Source organism: Rhipicephalus microplus, chromosome 3, assembly GCF_043290135.1.
Source record: "Rhipicephalus microplus isolate Deutch F79 chromosome 3, USDA_Rmic, whole genome shotgun sequence".
Classification (NCBI taxonomy): domain Eukaryota; kingdom Metazoa; phylum Arthropoda; class Arachnida; order Ixodida; family Ixodidae; genus Rhipicephalus; species Rhipicephalus microplus.
This window is the reverse complement of record NC_134702.1, coordinates 22,919,343-22,938,939: the sequence shown is the minus strand read 5'-3', so window position 1 is coordinate 22,938,939 and position 19,597 is coordinate 22,919,343. Positions and strand designations below refer to the sequence as shown.

At 43.7% G+C, this 19,597-nt stretch overlaps 1 protein-coding gene across 1 annotated transcript in view; it reads left to right on the top strand.

Annotated features, from left to right (window-relative positions):
* LOC119180613 (sodium/glucose cotransporter 4-like) overlaps positions 1-14,805 on the top strand; it is a 50,237-nt gene extending 35,432 nt beyond the window's left edge. The window contains exons 4-14 of the mRNA XM_037431728.2: positions 1,125-1,184; positions 3,338-3,442; positions 4,664-4,769; positions 5,037-5,117; positions 6,128-6,351; positions 9,712-9,847; positions 10,330-10,437; positions 11,382-11,701; positions 12,363-12,584; positions 13,109-13,325; positions 14,203-14,805. Coding sequence (XP_037287625.2) covers positions 1,125-1,184; positions 3,338-3,442; positions 4,664-4,769; positions 5,037-5,117; positions 6,128-6,351; positions 9,712-9,847; positions 10,330-10,437; positions 11,382-11,701; positions 12,363-12,584; positions 13,109-13,325; positions 14,203-14,429 — 1,806 coding nt within the window. The 3' untranslated portion in view covers positions 14,430-14,805. The remainder of the gene's footprint in view (positions 1-1,124; positions 1,185-3,337; positions 3,443-4,663; positions 4,770-5,036; positions 5,118-6,127; positions 6,352-9,711; positions 9,848-10,329; positions 10,438-11,381; positions 11,702-12,362; positions 12,585-13,108; positions 13,326-14,202) is intronic.
* Positions 14,806-19,597: the final 4,792 nt, after the last annotated feature.

The window sequence follows — 19,597 nt, the reverse complement described above, 5'->3', positions numbered from 1 at the left end:
TGAACCATGCTTCATGGTCCGGGTAACCAGTAGAAGTAGCCCCATAAAGAATGAAAACAGAGTGGTTTATTGATATGCGATCTCGCTCGACCTACGGCATTGTTCCAACTCTTTTTTTTCCTCCTCTTTAGCAGCGTTCCCGCTGCTAGGCCATGTCCCCAAGTGGTGACCCACCAGAAGAAGAAAAGCCCGCCACACGTCTATGGCTTGTACAAATGCTACAGAGAAAACTATCGGCAACTAATCGACTGAGAGATGGTGTTCATCTACGCGCAGCAGTTCGAGAAATTCGAGGGCTCTTTGGATACCCACGCTATGCCGGGGCTTGCATTTCAATGTGTGCTCTGTAACTGTGGTTCATGTCCACTCATGCTAGTTTAAAGAGGGTATTTCCTCTGAAGAGTTACCTTGTTCAGCCCTATCATTGCAAATCTCCCAACACTACACAACCGTGACAAGAAAGCAACACGGTTTTCTTGTCACTAGTAAGGCGAATCACAAGCCAGCGAAGGGAAACTCTTGTGATTGTGCTTCAGCGAGGCGCTACGGCTATGAAAAGTCTTGCTCGAATCGAGTTTGTGCATCTTCGCGTTTGCATTGCTTGTTGCGCAGTTTGTAGTGGAACGCTCGAAACAAGGATAAGGCTCAATTAAATTAACGCGGCCCGTCGGGACGAACAAGCAATTAGAAAGGGTACTAGCTTACAGGACTACTTCTACTAGTAGATCACTCCATGAAAAATCATTGATTCAGGTTTCGACTCTCCAATACGAAAGTAACAACGCAACTGATGCAATGAAAAAGAAAGAAAGAAAATAAAGCAACAGTCTGGTGATTTCGGCCGTATACATGTTCTTGTAAGTTGCAAGTTTCCAGAAGAAGAAACCATTTCTACGCAACTTCATATTCTCCGTTTCTTTAGGCTCCTGGGCCAATGAATGATTGTTTAGGCTGTACATCTTCCTCGAATAGTAGTCGACATATTCGCTGCATTCGGAGCTTAATAACTGGTTTTCGAAAACGCTGCGTTACAGCAGGTGCAGTTGCTGTCGTCATTTCCCACACTTATGAGTTGCTTGTACATTTGGCTTATTTGTATATCTATATTCATTGTTTTCTTGCAGGCTGTCTTTATTCTCATGATCCTGGGATGGTTCTTTGTCCCTGTATACGTGGCCTCAGGGGTAAGTGTTTTCTTGTGTCATTCACATCACATATGCTCATTCTGACGTTCAGAGAACGATTGCGGCGCCACAGTCGTACAGTTGTGGCGAAATAAGTGAATAATTGCGTTGTTGTCATTGCTACACTCTAGTGCATTACTGCAACATAGACAGATTACGTACTACCGTGAATGGCGTCAGCACTCGCCTCAGGCATGAGGCAGAAGGGGTGTGGCTCAGCGCGCGCATAGCAAGTTCTTTCAAAAGGCAGTGGAGTCTTCTTTCTACTCGGTTTACGAAACCGAAAGACTTGTTTGGCGTAGATATGAAGCCTTTAGGTCCTCAGCTGACCTCTCATATCAAAATTGGAAACACGAAAGGTGCTCCTGTTCTTGATGTTCAATGTGTCACGTGCGAGAATTGGTTGGACACGTACGGTGGCCTTGGAAATCAATATGTTAGATGTGTTGTATATTGAAGAATTCCACGAATGCGCGAAGAAAGCGAGGACAGGTGGATGGAACGAACACTACACCATGCGTGCAGACTAACTATGAGATCTGCCTCTATAGCCTTAGATGACTCGTCAAACGTGAAAATTGACCGCGTCGGCGTCCTGCGTTGGCGACGGCGTCAACACGAGTGATGCGGAAAAACTATTCCGCGATGACATCGCCGCATCACGTCAATGAGGTCGTCAAATGTCACCATTCGTCGTTTTGCGACGTCATCATGAGGTAACAAACGTTACGTCACACAATGACATCATCACGGGACCTCGTCAAATGCAGAAAGCTTTCCGAGAGGGTAGGGGAAGAGCAATACGTCGTCTGAGAAGCAGAGAAAGAAGGCTTTCGCCTTCGAATGGTTTAAGGCGAATGCATGCAGGACTGCGAGTTTCTTTAGTTACCAGTGCGCGCACTTTGCTCAGCTTACACAGAAACGAGAATACGGCCATTACAGCGAACGGCTTGCTATATCTTCAGTGTTACATGAATTACATGGTGGATGTTGGGCGTAACTAGCGTTTTATTTTCAATGATGACCTCTTTTTATTTTGTGATGTTTTTTTAATATTCTGCAGAATGCTTTTCCGTGCACTTGCGGTCAAATTTTGAGGGTATCTACTAGACGAAAGCGAGAATTGCACTGGATTTTTCCAGAGCACACTTTCAGGCCAGGGTTATGCCAGCGTGCTAACAAGCTAAGAATGCGCGCTTGTTCTTTGACTAAAAAGAATAAATAGTTCACAGCCAGCGCCCGTGGTTTTTAGCGTTCGTTCCTTGCATCTGTGCTTGTTTTTTTTCTCGCCTAGTTTTCAACCTTTGCCATAAGATCAATGAACTAGTCCACAAAGGTGTCCTACTAAGTTAGTAGTAGTGCATTGGCGTAAATCATGGGGGGGGGGGGGGGGGTCAGGGAGGTTAGGGCCGCTCTTGTGTTTAGGCGAGAAAGGGACACCCCTTTCAAGTGGCCGCTCTTGAGATTAGCTTTAGAACATCACATATCTGTGTTAATTTACAGTTAAGTAAGGTGCTCTAAACTTTTTTTGAAGGCTGATTATATTTTTGCTTGTACCTGCAGTGTTTTATACACTTTAGCTGTGCGAGACTATGGAAATCGCAAAAGCCGCTCGATCGTTTCAAGAAAAAAAAAAAGACTGAATAGGACTATGTAACTTCTGGAACTCGGACTCCATGTCTTTCATTTCAGAGCTAGAAATAATTTTATGTAAATAAGATTACAACCACTATCTGAATAAATGGCCGCCATGGTCTTATTTGTGTCCCCCCTTGGAATTTTTCTGGATTAACGCCGCTAGTAGAAAGCATGGTATTTGAAGTGATATGATCTTCCGGAGCTGTGGTAACGTTTTACGCAAAGAACGTAAACAAGCAGCATTACCTTGATTAGGGCAAATTTGTCCATCTTTAGAGGGCACTTGAAAAGCGCTAACGTCGAATACGAAGAAAGTGCCACTCCATGTTGTGTTTATTTCGATTTCTTGGTTCGTATTTGTTCATCTTTTAAAACTTGAGGGTCACCGAAAGATAATTACACATTTATCCGCAGAGACGCTAGCCGAACTGTGTTGGAAATGGTGAGAAGAGGAAAGATTTGCTTTGACGTCCATGTTCGTTGGAACCTCAGCTACCCTTTATTCTGTTCTTCAGGTGTACACTATGCCCGAGTACCTGCGCAAGAGGTTCGGTGGCCAGCGGATACGGGTCTACCTGTCCGTGTTGGCACTTCTCTTGTCCATTTTCACGAAAATCTCGGCAAGTGCTCTTTTTTTTTCTTTCTTGTTGGGTCGTATACATATAGTAGGGTTGAAGACAAGCAAAAGATAACCGCTGCATCTGCAGGCACGTCGTGATTACGAAAGTTGGCGAACAATAATGAACTTCCAGCGTTTTGCACGTGCGCTGCGAAGCCGTATTTAGTCCGACGTAATTAGTTCAAGATGTCTCAATGGGGATTTGCAAGATGTTATTCGTAAATGGGGGCAATCAAGAGCTTTTCGGATTTCAAAAATAACTTACCTGTACGCTTCGAAGCCTTGCTTGTCATTGAGGCACATGTATGTGATAGATAATCTGTCCAAAAAAAAAAACGAATCATTTCGCATTGCTAGAATTTTGCATTATCATCTCGAGATACTTGCAACGCTGATCGATAGATTGAATGACGATCGAGTCGGTCAAACTAACTCCACTCGCTAATTCTTAGTCGAGATTTTTAACTTGTAATCTTACTGAGATTTGTGGATTAACGGTTACCGCAAATACAAAGAAGTGTCAGTGATGCGCTGTCTAGCTTAACCAGACAAACAAGGAGCTCAATAAGGGTGACAGATAATATTTACAAGGAGCTAATATTTAAAGTAACCAAGCGCATTGCACTTCGGTGCTGGTACAATATTTCTGCAGCAACGTATACGCCGAGTACATTGCCTTCTTAAAACACTTTTTTTAGATAACATTCACGGAACTATGTAATATAATTATTAGGGTTACACGAATAGTCACAATATGTATTCGTGAACACGTAACATACACGTTTGACCTATACCTGCTCACTTTAAAACACCACTCATGCTCGCAAAAAGGCAGTCAACCTGTAATGCCATCTCAGACACGCACGAAGTCGGTTGATATAGATGATCTAGCTACAGTTTATTAAGTCCTTATTAGGCCATTCTAAAGAATAGGAAGACGAACCAAACATGATCAGATAAGTTACTCATTCTAGAGACGTCAGTGGGAGAAAGAATTCAGTTAAGCGAGCATGGAGGTAATCGGAACAGTCGAGCCTCAGTCATTCAAGTCGAGCCGTATCTATATACGAAAGTCATCAGGCTGTAAATATATCCGCTAGAAAGTCTCCTTTGTTCTTTCAAAAGACGGGAACGAATTTAGTCATAACAAATCTGTGAAGTAATAGAAGAGCTCTATACCGCAGCCATGTTTGCTACTTTTTCATCTTTTTTTTCATTTTAGGCGGATCTCTTTGCGGGAGCCATCTTCATCAAGCAGGCTCTGGACTGGAACCTCTACGTGTCCGTCTGCGTACTCCTGGCCATTGCCTGCATATTCACCGTTGCCGGTACGTGCACTACCGCCATTGCGCCGTCACTTCTTTCTCCTCGCATTTTGTCCTCTTCGTTGACTCTGTCCTAGGTGGGTAAGGGGCATTTCAATGGCGGCCCACACCTCACGGGATAGAGTGTCTTGTATGTTCAACATTGCTACATCTGGGTACTAGTCAGACAGAAAAAAAAAAGACTCGTCGCAATGCCCACCTTATGTCTTTTGAGTCTGCAGTTTTCACTCTATTTTCTCTCTTTTTCTTTTTTTTCGAAACCTTTCGCAGGTGGTCTTAGCGCCGTGATTTGGACAGACTTTGTCCAGACGATCCTCATTGTTGTGGGCGCCTTTGTTCTCATGGTGCTGAGTAAGTACGACTCCCGAAGCGCATTTTATTTTATTTTTCTCGCCTTCGCCATCCTTGCCTGCTCTAGTGTCGCTCTCCGCTTTCTTTCTTTCTTTCTTTCTTTCTTTCTTTCTTTCTTTCTTTCTTTCTTTCTTTCTTTCTTTCTTTCTTTCTTTCTTTCTTTCTTTCTTTCTTTCTTTCTTTCTTTCTTTCTTTCTTTCTTTCTTTCTTTCTTTTTTCCTTTCTTTCTTTCTTTCTTTCTTTCTTTTCGTTTTTGGTTCTCGATTTTAGGCCCCGAAGACGAGGTCACATGGCGAAATAGAGTCGCGCTTCATCGCGCGCGCGAACAGTGCTAACACGACGAACGCAGCAAACATTGTCAAACGAACGCTTCGGTCGACAATTCGTGTTCTCTCTTTCTCTGAAATGGTTAAAAAAACACTAAAGGCGAGGAACACGATTCAAGCTGACGCTGTGTACATATCGGAGCGGTGAGTTATGAGTTAGCTCAAATGCACGCGGTTGACGTCAGCGTGAAGGAAGAAACGAAGAAACACAAAAGGGAAAATAAGTGACACCGTAGGCACAGCTATTCGACGATGAGAGTTAACCCTACGCGCAGATCAACATTTCGCTTTATCTCTAGATCTTCAGTCCTGGTCATTCCGTTTTTGCTTGATCGTATCTCCAATTCGCCACAAGCGGTATTTGCATTGTTATGAGAACGTAAAATAAACACCACCCAAGGATTAGTCATGGTTACCCAGGGCTATAATTATTTGAGTGAATACAGTATAGTATTCTCGCAAACTGTGTGCATTTTTTTCAAGCGTAGGTAATGAAACAATGTTGTAGGGAAGACTGAAACCCACCATAAAGCTGAACGCTTGCGCAACTCCTAGATAACTTTCCTTTTTCATGCTTGGATCTGTTTCCGAAACACCAATTACCTTTTCGTAAAAGCTTTGCCATTGTCGAAACTATTATGTCTAAATTGGTGGAATTGATCGGTTATCATCTGCGTTGCGCAGGTTTCATACGAGTTGGCGGCTACAACAAGCTGATGCGAGACTTTGCCTTCGCCGAGCCTACCAACAACAGTTACGTGCAGTTCGACCTGGACAACACGTCCTGCTCCAAGGTTCCCGACAACTACAACCACCTGCTGCGCTCCGCATCCGACTCTCAGCTGCCCTGGACAGGAATGGTGTTCGGTCTGACCATCGCCGGAGTCTGGTACTGGTGCTCGGACCAGGTGAGCAGCCTCCCCCCGGCGCAGATTGATAATTTTAGATTGAAATTGAAGAAAACTATAGCGGAATAGCGCAAAATACAGGACAATGAAATACTCGGGACATGACGTAGCGTTGTGTCCTCTTTTTTAATGCCCCGTATATCGCGCTGTCATTCCACAACAACTGGCCACTTAATAAACCCTGTCGAAGTAAACCTTTGTGCGCAAGTTATAGCGAAAACTTATTGATTTATTTCCATTTTAATACTACGTGTTGGCGCTGCATGATTATCTTCGACATTCTATTGGTGCCTACATCTGCTCCGGTGCGAAAACTTGGAAATCAACTAATAAAATCTTGAGCTTATGAGAAACGCGAAAGAATTAAGCCATGAAAGGAAACAGAAAACTAACAAAAGAAAACAGCGGTGCAGATTAGAGCACAGCTGCATCTATCCTTTATTTTAAGGGATGTTAGAAAGGGTCGGAGTAGCTGGCGTTATGTAACGCATACCACACAGAGCCAATGGTATATTAATCTGAAAAGCACCATTTTGACATCATATATATATAGCCAAGTGAAAAGGCGTTGTATCTGTGTCGGTGGTTCTCCGTCACATTATATATATATATATATATATATATATATATATATATATATATATATATATATATATATATATATATATATATATATATATATATATATATATATATATATATACTAGCCAACACGTATTTACTGTCAGTGAACGCTAGCCAACGTCGCTAATAAATGTGTAACCCTTATAGACGTCAAGTCGCTTATAAACATCGTTTTGTTTCTCGTTTATTTAGCCATTGCATATATTGAGTTCATGATAGTTTTACATGGCAATGCGTTCGCGCTGCTTTGCGCCACCGTATACTTTTCTTCCCAACTTAAAATTTAAAACCCTACTGGTCCTGATATTTATACCTCATACAATTGGTTTTGGAGAAACCGAATTTACATTCACTATAAATATTTTGCTTTACTAAAACTGAAAAGAGTGTGTATATTTTATATTTTTCGACAGAACTCCGGCGAGTTCAATACACCGGTGTCGTTGCGCCATCTCGAAACGGTTGAGCGAAGCGCGTCGTGATAATGAATTCATCAAGCGCAAAAGGTTTTTCTTTCGCGTTTTGTGTCGCAAGATGGGGCGACAAGAGCGCCGTTTGCACAGGCGACGTACGCGTGCCTCTTTCCGACTGCTTTGCGAGGCTGTCTAAAAAGCATTCGAGCTGTTTGTGACGCATGTAAATTGCGAAATGCCCCGAATAGATGCAGTAGGCGCAATCTGCTCGAAGCGTTTCGTGCGATGTCATATTTGCGCGTACCCGCGTTTTTTTCGCCTGCAGTAACATGCACCGTCGACAGCGATTCGAGGGAAAAATGTCTTGAAATCTTTCAGGCGTGTTCTTTCGAAGCTGACTTTTTGGCAAAGCTGTAAAGAAATGCCGTGAAGACAGCTTTGCAGGTCATTTTCGTTTGACTATAGGCTATAGCTCAAATTCGAAAGAAAGAAAGAAAGAAAGAAAGAGAAAGAAAGAAGAGAAAGAAAGAAGGAAGGAGAAAGAAAGAGAAAGAAAGAAAGAAAGAAAGAAAGAAAGAAAGAAAGAAAGAAAGAAAGAAAGAAAGAAGGAAAACGCTGTTATTCGCAAGGAGATAAATGCTACATAGAATGAATTTTCAACGTTTAAACGAGTGGCCGCGGCGGTGAACGACAGCGAACTGGCGACTCTACAAAATAAAGAGAAATAAGGAACGAAATAAATTTAGGACGAAGAGAGAAATAGAGAACCTCTTCTTTGTCGGGCTCTGTGTTGCGACAAAGGCATTTCTCTGAGCCAGCTAAATGTGCAATGGCATGGTGGTTTCGGAGACTAACCGGCGTAAGCATAAAGAAAACGTCGTGAGAAATGTCCTCTATGCGAATGTTCCTTGACTAGTCGTTCTTCCTTGTAGTTTTGGTGTCATGGTAAACATCTTTCCGTTGATCGTATACGCCTGTACTGCTGTATGAAACGCCCTAATAAAGTTTGAAAGTCGGAAGCGTGCTATAGTATTCATGACACTGGCGCCTTCGTCATTCATCGTAAAAGTGTGAAGAAACTCGTCATTTTAACCCCATATCCTCTCGTTCTTTCCTTTCGCAGCAATGCTAGAAAATAGTCTATTTGGAACTGATGTTCGCGGAAAAATATCTCGTTACTAATCCAAAACTCCGATTTTTATTCTCCTGACGTGCCGTAGAAACATGTCGTTTGCGGTTAAAGTTGACTGTCTGTGGTGTTAACTGGTGCTTGTGGAAGCATTAACTTCAGTAGAATTTGTGTAATTGATTGAAAATCATCAGGGCGCAGATGTCGACGTGGATAACGTATTTCCCCCCGCCACGTTGGTCTAGTAGATATGTCACTCGGCTGCTGGCCAGAAAGTTGCGGGATCGAATCCCGGCCATGGCGGCTGAATTTCCGATGAAGACGAAAATGTCCGAAGTCCGTTTACTTAGATTTAGGTGCATGTGAAAGAACCCCTGGTGGTCAAAGTTTCTGGAAACGACCACTACAGTATCTCAAAATAACGTGGTGTTTTGTGACGTTAAACACCAAGCATTATTATTAATAACAACAGTTTTCACTTTATCTTCTGTTATTGCTGGCCGTGAGATCGTCTCTGCGATAGATAGATAGATAGATAGATTGTTTGACTGATTGATGAATGATAGATTGATAGATAGATAGATAGATTGTTTGACTGATTGATGAATGATAGATAGATATATAGATAGATTGTTTCACTGATTGATGAATGATAGATTGATAGATAGATAGATAGATAGATGGGTAGATAGATAGATAGGTAGACAGATGGGTTGATTAATTGATTGATGGGTAGATGGGTTGCTTGATTGATTGATGGGTAGATGGGTTGCTTGATTGATTGATGGGTAGATGGGTTGCTTGATTGATAGATGGGTAGATGGGTTGATTGATTGATAGATGGGTATATTAGTAGATAGATGGGTAGATGGGTAGACGGATGGATAGATAAGTAGAATATAAAACAAACAAAACAAATGAGCATGGTTTGCTAAATACACGTACTGAAGGTCAGATTACTGCAAAAATGAGGCGCAACTGTAACAATGCAATGTTTGCAAAAATAACAATACAATGTAACCACGGAACCAAATGAAAACAGATGATTATAAGGGTTCTAACCTGCGCGAATGCGACCGATTTTGTAAAAAGAGGGGGGGAAATCGGTAAATGAATTTTGCTTTGAAGTGATTAGTATTTGAGGCTCTGCGATCCTGCCAACCGTTTCTGATGCGTGACGCAATCCTCTTGCAGGTTATCGTTCAAAGAGCCCTGTCCGCGAAGAGCATGGTTCACGCCAAGGCTGGCTGCATCCTTGCCGGCTACCTCAAGCTTCTTCCCCTCTACCTCCTTGTCCTGCCTGGCATGGCTGCTCGTGTCCTGTTTCCAGGTTGGCTAGCTACTACTCTCTCCAACGTAAAAAAAAGAATAACTAAAATGATTTGCATAAGCAAAACATACAGATGTTTTTGATAATAACATATTGTATTATCACTTTTGTGTGTGTTTACTTACTCATTGTGCTCTTTATATTTTCCTTCATTTCCACACTAAACTTCACTTGTAAGTCGGTGCTTCGTCAGTATCAATAATTGATAGCCTTCATTCTTGATGTTTCTGTGCTGTTCGCTTTTGATCTGAAATCTAACACATGCATCACTTCCCTTTACTAATGGCGTTACGTAGAACGTCAACGTTTCATGATCTATTGCAATGTTCCTTTCGAAAAGAAGCTGTGCATCTAAACTCCACGCGAAAACTATTTCACTCGATTGACACTGAATGCATTGTGCAAGTCGCATGCAAGTGCAGAACCGAAACTCGCCGCTGATCTTTCTTTTTTTCTTCTTTTTTTTTACTTGGCACAAATAGACCTCGTCGCCTGCTCGAATCCCGACCGGTGTCGGGAAATCTGTGGCAGCGAAAACGGCTGCACCAACATCGCCTACCCTCTGCTCGTCGTCAAGCTGATGCCCATCGGTAAGCGAACGACTCCTGATAGCGTTCCTTTCAGTCGAGACTAAATGGATTGGGTCGCACACAGTTTTGTTCAAAATGTAGACGCTTAAAATGCGAATTGGCGTTGCTTAACTTCAGCATGCAGCCCTACCGCGCTGGTTTAGTGTCTATGGCGCTTGATTGCTAACCCGAATGTCGTGGGATCGAATCCAGGCTGCGGCGACTGCATTTTAGGGGGAGGTGAAAATGTTTGAGGACCGTGTAGACTTTTTAGGGCACGGTAAAGAATCCCAGGTGGTCGAAATTTCTGGAGCCTTCTACTACAGCGTGTCTCATAATCTTCTCGTGATTTCAGGACGTTGAACCGCAGATATTATTAATTAGCACTCAACATAAAAATAACAAAAGCACGACAAATACGAAGAGGAGACAATATTGCCTCCTTTACAAGTACATCGTGGGTTGCAATTGGAGCATTATGGGAGGAGGGCTGTGTGTTAAATTCCGACTGCAAGGAGCTTCTGTTAGAGAATCCACAGGCAGGTAAATGGTGCCAAGTGAATTCACAGTACTTTTTAAGACACCGACCATTTTTGCTTAGCATTAATTAGGCAGCAAACTAGATATGAAATGCGTAATAAAATTTCTGTTACTGAAGATGAAACCACACTCGAGTAGGCCCTACAGGTTGAGTACAGAAATTGGCACAAATGCAAACACCGCTAAACAATGAGTGCATGTTCGTAACTAGCTTAAAAAACAACAAGCGCAATAATCAAAGCACAAATAGGAAAATGTTTAATACGACGATATCGCCAATGGGTGGTACACTGATACGCGGAAATAAAAATAATTGATGCTGAGATATCTATCAGTGGAGATGAGGAACTCTACCGAAAATGTCCTTCAATCTCTTTCTACCCAATGATTGCTTCACCATCTCGTTTGTTCCCCTCGCAATGCAGGAGCTCGTGGCATGATGCTGTCAGTCATGTTGGCCGCCCTCATGTCTTCGCTGACGTCCATCTTCAACAGTTCCTCGACCATCTTCACCATCGACATCTGGAAGAAGTTCCGGAAGCACGCCTCCGACGTCGAGCTGCTCATCGTCGGTCGCTCCTTCGTCGTCGTCCTGGTCGCCCTGAGCATCGTCTGGATCCCCATCATCGAGCACTTCCCGGGCAGCCAGCTGTTCCACTACATCCAGAGCGTCACCAGCTACCTGGCACCGCCCGTGTGCGCCGTCTACGTCCTGGCAGTCTCGTGGAAGCGCGTCAACGAGCCCGTGAGTGTTCTTGATTGGAACGATCTTCTAATAAAGATTATTGCCGATGACTCTAAATCAGTGCCGTAGCGAGGTCAGCTCTACAAGTTGAATGGAGCTAAATTCTAGTAAATATGGCACATTTATCTGCTTTGTTCGCGGTAGCGAAGGGGATGGGGCGTTGTGGGTCTCATTAAACTTAAAAAGTCACCGTCGTCGTCTCGTCGTCAATACTATGGTGCCAAACATCATCATCGCCATCTTGATTGCTCCATAGGGAGGATTCGAAGGCGAATGCGAGCCAATTCGGTAATCTTCATCTTAATCATTAGGATCACAATATTAATCATGGAGAACATGATAATAATGTTCACATGGTATCACGAAAATTTATAGATTCTAATCAGAACATAGGGCTGTTCTCTTTGTTTCCTTAAAAATTTATGCGATATCTTTTGTTTCCTGTTCACTTATAGCTCAGAAATCACGAGAAATGGCAAATTTTTTGTGAATCTTCTTGATTAATTAGAAAAAATATCTGAACGACCCCCCCTTTCCCCTGAATTTTGGAAAGCAAAAGCAGTGTTTCGATTTCGACCATTTCGACCAAAAACCACTGTTGGTCCACGACAGTGGCCGCCGCTTGCCGTTCGAACTCACGGAAGTACTTGCCGTGTCGCAGGGTGCCTTCTGGGGTCTCATGGTCGGCTTGATCGTTGGCCTGGCTCGCTTCGCCTGGGAGTTCTCGTACGCTGTGCCCACTTGCGGCAGCGGAGTGGAGGACCCCAGGCCCAGCATCATCTCGCAAGTGCACTACCTGCACTTCGGCGCGATACTGTTCATGGTCTCGGTCATCACCACGGCCGTCGTCAGCCTTCTCACGCCGCCCATCGACGAGAGACACGTGAGTACACCTTGACGATCGCGAAGCGCCATCGAAATCCCCAAAGAAGACTTACGAGCCTTCGACCTAAAATAGTGCAAAACGTGACGCTTGTTGTGTCGAGAATGCAAGTCGTTATTGCCTACATATAGAACATGCATACGTGCTGCACTTTCTACGGAGCCTACGGTACTCCTACGAAGAAACACGTTACTTTGAGGGCAAACTGGCACATTTCTTGGTGTAGTAGTCACAGAATGCTTACGCATCAGAAAAAAAGATTAAATCGCAGCCAGTCTTATAGCGAAGGGTCTTGTCTAATCATTTTGCTCGCATCATGCGAAAGCTGTGGATCGATTGTCTTGATTTTTACGCAATATAGCGATAACCTGACGATCACTCCAAGCGATTACTCCACAATAAACGGTGATATGTGTACGAAAGGCGCCTGAGTCAAGGTAGAGTCGGGTAATGGACTCAATTCTAAGTGTCACAGTTTTAGTGTTGTATTTCGCTAAGTTGCTCGCACGTTGTACTTCACGCAGCTCTACCGGTTGACCTTCTCGACGAGATTCAGCACCGAAGTCAGGGAAGAACTGGACAAGCCAAAGAAGAAGGTGCCGCCCACAGTCAGCGCAGTCATCGGAGGGGCGGACAATCTGGCGTACAATAAGAGTACGGACAACCTGGCTTCCAACGATGTACCCTTGACCATCAGAGGTCACGTGTCGCCACACGAAGTGATGCAAGCCCCAAAGAAAGGTTCGTACACCTCGATCGATACTTTCGGGTTGGGAAAATGTTTGGGCCAAGCAGATGCGAGAAGTGAGTCTAGAACGAATGTCTATATACTCGACGCCGATATTTCGGTGAAATTCGACATGAAGTCTGAGTCAGATGGAAACTTGTTTGGTTGGCAAAGAAGTTGATGACAATAATTATTAGGAAGAGATGCCGACCAGGAAAGTTAACCAAATCAAGTGTTTCAGCTTAAAAAAAAATCCTGTAGTTTTTAAAAAAAACGCCAGCATGTAAAATCAGCACACATTTATTCTGTCCTCAGTAGACCTGTTTTTCGGTGTCAGAATGTGTGGTGTGTTACAATATATGCTGAAAGTTGAAACTACATACTTTACAGAAACACTGCAGTGACCAAGCATACCATGTCTTACGGAGGGTAGTGCCTGTTTTCACTTGAAATTGTTTTCAAGTTTTCCTGAAAAGTTATCGAAAACTAACCTTTACGCGTGTTTATAGGCGGGCGCTGGGTTCCTTCTCAGAGAGGGTGAAAGTTAGTCACAGCGCCCCCCTTCTTATGCCAATTGATGGAGGTGCTTTTGCGACCCCCCCCCCCCCCCCATCCTTTTTACGTCAATGTATGGGACTGACTTTGCAACACCCGCTTTTAGGTGACTAGGAAGGAGGCCATCCCTTCGCACCTCCCTTTATGCGCACGCCTATGAACGTGGTAATGTGTTTGGTTGTGTGCGTGGGTGTATATACACATGTAAAATTGAAGAAAAAAAATAGGGGTAGAGATCTGAGCTCCCAGAACCACCCACGCCACTGTTAGACAAAGTATATTCAAATCTGGCTTGCTCAGCATTAACTTGCTCTCCCTCTGCATTCACCCTCGCAGAGCTGAGAGGCTTCAAGAAGGCGCTGTTCTGCATCTGCGGCGTCACCGGGACGCACGAGGAGGCGCAGGAGATGGCGGCCAACCAGCTGCCGCCCGTGAGTCCCGAGCAGGAGGCCCAGGAGGCGGTTGCCGCCCTGGACGAGAGTCGCGTGTGGGGCACCGTGTGCACGCTCAACGCAGTCTTCCTCGTCGCCGTGTGTGCGTTCATCTGGGGATTCTACGCTTGAACGGCAACGACTGCAGCTACCGAGCAGCTGAGGACTGAACCCCGGACTTCCAGTCAGCGTGACACGTTCTCGCTTTTGTGTTGACATCGTGGTGATTGCGACTATGGGACTAGCGCCACTGTCCTTGTGCTTGTGGAACTTACGTGGGGTACTTGAGTAGCTCAAAAATGATTGGGAACAGTGCCTCATTTGACGACCGTCCACTTAGCGGGAAAGTTGTACCCTAGATCGTTGCCGTGCCTTGCCGAAGTACCGTAGTACCGTAGTACGTACTGTAAGTACGTTGCTCGATTACTGGGGTTTAGAACGAACGGGAATGTATTTGTAAAACTGCATATTCAGAGTACAGAGTGGCTTCCGCGGGAACAGGAGACGCCGTGGGTGACATTTTTAGTAGGCTTGGGCTCAGTCACACGTGTCGCAACCCACATTCTACTGGCAGGCCTGTTAGACTTGCTATAATTGACCGTGTCGGCAGTGTCCCAATCAGTACGAAGGTACTTTTGTACCTTCTGCTCTCAAATAAGGCCACGCGATAAGGATTTCGACACAAGTATGGTCGCTGTGTCACAAGGTGTGAACCACCGACGCTCATTGCGGACACGTCATTTCCGGGCACTCCTTGTCTGGTCCCATGTGCACGAACAAACCTGTTTACTCTGATGTATACGTCAACGCTACGGGAGAACTTTTCTACTCGGTTGCGGCCGGCGCACGCTTGAACGACTGATGTCGACAAAGTAGTCTCATGCGTCATGAATACGAGACTCCGGACAGAACGTTTATGTACTTGAACTTGTGGAATCTGTGATAGCACGCCTTGTATGCTGCAGGGACTGCCGATCCATGGTTCGGTGTTTTGTGTTGTGCGTGGTGTCTGTGCTGTGATGCTACTGTTTATGTTGCATGCTTTCACTGTTGTACCAGCGCTGGACGCTTTGCCGTAGATTTAGAGCTGAAATTCTGGGGTGAAACGGGTCGATCAGTTTCAAAACCGACTCTGGGGAACGCATTGGTCAACCATTTCGAATCAACGCTGGCTCACGAAAACGCAAGGTCGTGGAGCTTGCGATCGCTGTCATAATTTTAGTACGTGACTCGTGCATTAGCGTTGCCATGGGAACTGCCTGAATAATTAACTCATGGGTGATAATTTGGACCATTTTGATTTTATAGTCTTATTCACCATTAGATAGCAAGATCATCAGAAACCGTGGTGATCCCATGGTTACAGAATCGGGTCCTGGCTGTGGCGGCCGCATTACAATATAGGACCAATATTCCAGAGGCCTGTACATTTAATTAGGTGCACGTTAGAGAACACCATATTTTCAAATTTTCCGGGCCCTCCGCTGCAGCGTACCTCGTAATTGTATCGTTGTATTGTAGTTTAATGATTCTCAATTTTTATGAAAGGATCATAAGAATGTGAAGGCTGTCAACACTACAGAGTGAACATCAGGAGTTACGAAAAGATGACAAACCTCAGGGTTGTTTTTACTTGGGCTACACACGTTAAAGTGAAATCTGCTTATCCACTTTTTCAATGTTCGTTCTTGCTTGTTTTTGCCTTAGGTTCGCGTTTGGGATCTGAATCAAAATGCACGAGCTAAAAATATTACGAGGACCTTGCGCAGTTCATGACGGCAGGAGTGGTTGCCAACCGCGTTGCTCAGATGTTCCTGAATTACACTAGCGAGCTTTGCGCGAGCCAGAAAATCACACGGAAAAGGAAAACAAAGCTTATTGGGATGCATACAAAACGTACGGTGAGTCGCACGCCACTTGGGTTTGAGAGCACACGCAGTCGCTCTACCAATTAAATTATGCTTAATTTGCACACAACTTATTGGAGCCAGTTATGTTTAACGTATGGTTATTATGAACTTTATTAGGCGACATCGAGAAACGTTGCTATACCCACCACTTGCCATCGCTGCATTGCTATCTCTCTCTTTTTGTCTAGTAATATTTAACGTTCGTGTAACCCAATCTGACAGCCTGAAGCCGGGACATGAAAGGATGTCAGACTTGAGTTGGACGCGGTAGATGACATTTCTTTGCACAATGTACATATTTCTTTGTGAACGCTTGTCCTGCTCTCCAATTATTCAAGAATTCCTATTTAGGGCTCGGAAAGTTGGAGGTCTGGCTTTCTGGTAAGCGTTGAGACTGGCACTGGGAGAAGTTTGCAAAGTGATCCACTAAAACCAATCACTTCACTTCCTCTTGCAGTTTACATAAAAAAAAATCTAAAGGGTGATTACAATGGTGCCAACGTCGACTTGTTTATTAAACAGGGTTGCTCACTTTGAGCCCGTTTACGGTTTGCTTCACTATATAGGCCTTACCATGGAACACAGCAGGTACTCGCCTTTTGCCGAGTTATAGGTTTGGGTAGTCAAATGATACATTCTTTATGGACCAGTATGGCCGCAGTTCTCATGCCTTTTAGAATGAATGTATTTACGTAAGTGTACATATATGTAGGATCATCGTATGTAAGCCTTATTAATAATTCAATTCACGTGCAGAATCATCACAGCGCCAGGACGGGGCTACGCTCTGTACATATGTTCCTAATAATCAATAACTGCACTGCATATACTTGACGTATAGAGATTTCAGGTGATCGAATATGCGCGAAGTTATGAAGCGCACGCCGTTAATTTCGCACGCACCAATAAACTTCAACCATCTGGAACATGTAGAGATTGCAAACGTTCGCAAGTATACCGAGAAGTATTCTTTCCGTGTTTAATGTGCGCCATGATATTTATTCAATGCTAAACGACACCTACAGTCAAGTGCCTGCACGGTATCGTTTTAAGCTGCGCTCGCACGATGTTGTAGGCTTCCACTGCGTAAAGCACTGCTTATACTCCTAGCAATAGTTTAAAGCTCTGTATTCGTATCTAGAAAATGGCTGAACACTGGCTCGGGTTTCAAGAAGCTTGGTAATAGAAACAAGGTGCACTTCTGCGTTGTGCGCGATCAATAAAAGCTAGCTAGTCTATTTTGCACGGTTCGAAGAAGGACGAAGTCTTATTTTGATCTCCTGAAAGATTTTGAGATTCTCATGGACAAAAAAACTGCCGATTTTTTTGGCACAATATGTCTACATTTCTGCGTGAGCTGGCAATTGAAATGAGTAGTATTGGAATTTTAGCTGGAACGTTCTGCTAATATTGCGTAAAATTGGGGAGGGGGGAGGGGGATATCTCGTATCACGTTTACGATAGTTGTGTTGTCTATTTCGCGGAAATATGGTTGGAAGTATATGTTACAGTGAAAATTGTTACGCATTTGGTGCAAGTAGCAGGCTTTCGAACGCTATCAAGACCAAGCCCGCGAGGCCGCTGAGGAGATAAGTATGTCGGTCCACACGTGGGAGCAGCCCGCGACAGAGTGACCTGTGTTTCGGAGGCCCCAATAAATGTTTCTCCAATCCAATGCTCTCATGATTCGTTAACACTAGTTTTTTTAAAAGATGTATTAGCGTAAGATATCCCATTTCTGGTGAAGACAGTAAACCAATACCTGAGCGTGCCTCGAGAAGTTTCGTGACATCGATTACCTAACTTGTTTACTTGTGTAATATTAGCACTCGTGAGCGCTGGCTATGGGTGAATAATGGGTGCAAATAGTAATGATTGTTAATATTGGCTATTCGCGGCCTTCAATCTAGCATTAATTGCCTTTCTTTGAGTCGGATGCCAATGATATGTCCGTATTCCAATTTTTAAATGAACGTTTGTTGTTGTAGGGTTTCAGTTTGAGATTATTGTGTGCCGCTTGTAATCCACGAAGCCAGAAAAACGCGACAACCTGGTATCCAGTGGCTTTATTTCGTTTTTATCGTTTTGAGGTAGTACGGAGAAAAAATGTTCAATTTTGCAGAGGTCAACAATGTTTCACGTTGTAACCTTGGCGCAATTCGCTCATATGTTGCTATGTTATTTATGAAATATCGCCTTTTACACATGCAAAAACGCCGTGCATCTGTTATAAGCTGTGCGTTAGAAATAAGCCGATGACCTTTAGATTGTGGTGTAATTGTCGTAATTTGTACTGACTAGGCAGAATAAATGCATCTGCAAATTTGTACCTCTCGAGTTTTGTCACTTTTGATAAGAGTGAGACGACACTGCTCCGACTGATAACAGAACAAACTCCTAATTTTGTCAGAGTGAGACAGACCGAATAAAAGCATGGCGATTAACCGGACGTGGTCGCTGGTTAGACATCCTGTAGCTAGAAAAAGAAAATGGGATCATAAATCACACAAGAGAAGTCTGTGACACTGTAGGGAGATGCTTCGCTTGGTATTCACAAACATAAATGTTATGGAGTTCTAGAGTGTGCGACATATCGAAAAGCTTTGATCACCCTCGTATCGAATTGTCTCTCTATTGGTTTCTTCATGACGCCAATAAAGTGAAGGAATAAGTTCTGGGGGGGGGGGGGCTGCAAACTATGATGGCCCCAGCTGACACCTATTCTTCAAAAAGGGTCGAATTTAACGCACTCAATGCAAAATATTCAAACTGTCCATTCTCGACAAAACTTTACCGCGTGTCCGTCAGCTATAGTATAAATTAGACCATGTGTGAGTAAGATCGGTGGTTTAACATTCAAGCAACGGGGTGAAAGTAAAGAAGATTATGGTGATCGTCTGAGCTCAAGATATTATGCACTCGTCAATGGTAATTTTCAGCGTTGCCTACTGTAGTAATTATTTTATTTTTTCAAGCGTTTATTCAAGACGATCAGGTAACAGCATTACCAAATAAAGAAACTTCGTGTTTTCATTGATTTTTATTGATTTTCATTGTCCTAGCATAAATAGAAATTTTTAATACAATCTTCGCTACATTTCAGCGACTTTTGGCTAATTCTGTGTAGTGTATTGGTAAAAGGATAGGACCATCGTCATGGTTATCGTTTGGACGGGAGGAGTGTCATTGTCCCCTGCTGCTGAGCATGACACAAGATTGAGAGAAGTACGAAAAAATTTGATGAGAAAAACAAACAATTATGAAAAATTTCAAGTCGCAGAATACGACCAAAGCTAAGCTATAACTGTCCCTTATACACTCACAGGTACAGTATACTCACAGTACTCACAGTACAGGTGAGTACTGTGAGTACTGTGAGTATACTCACAC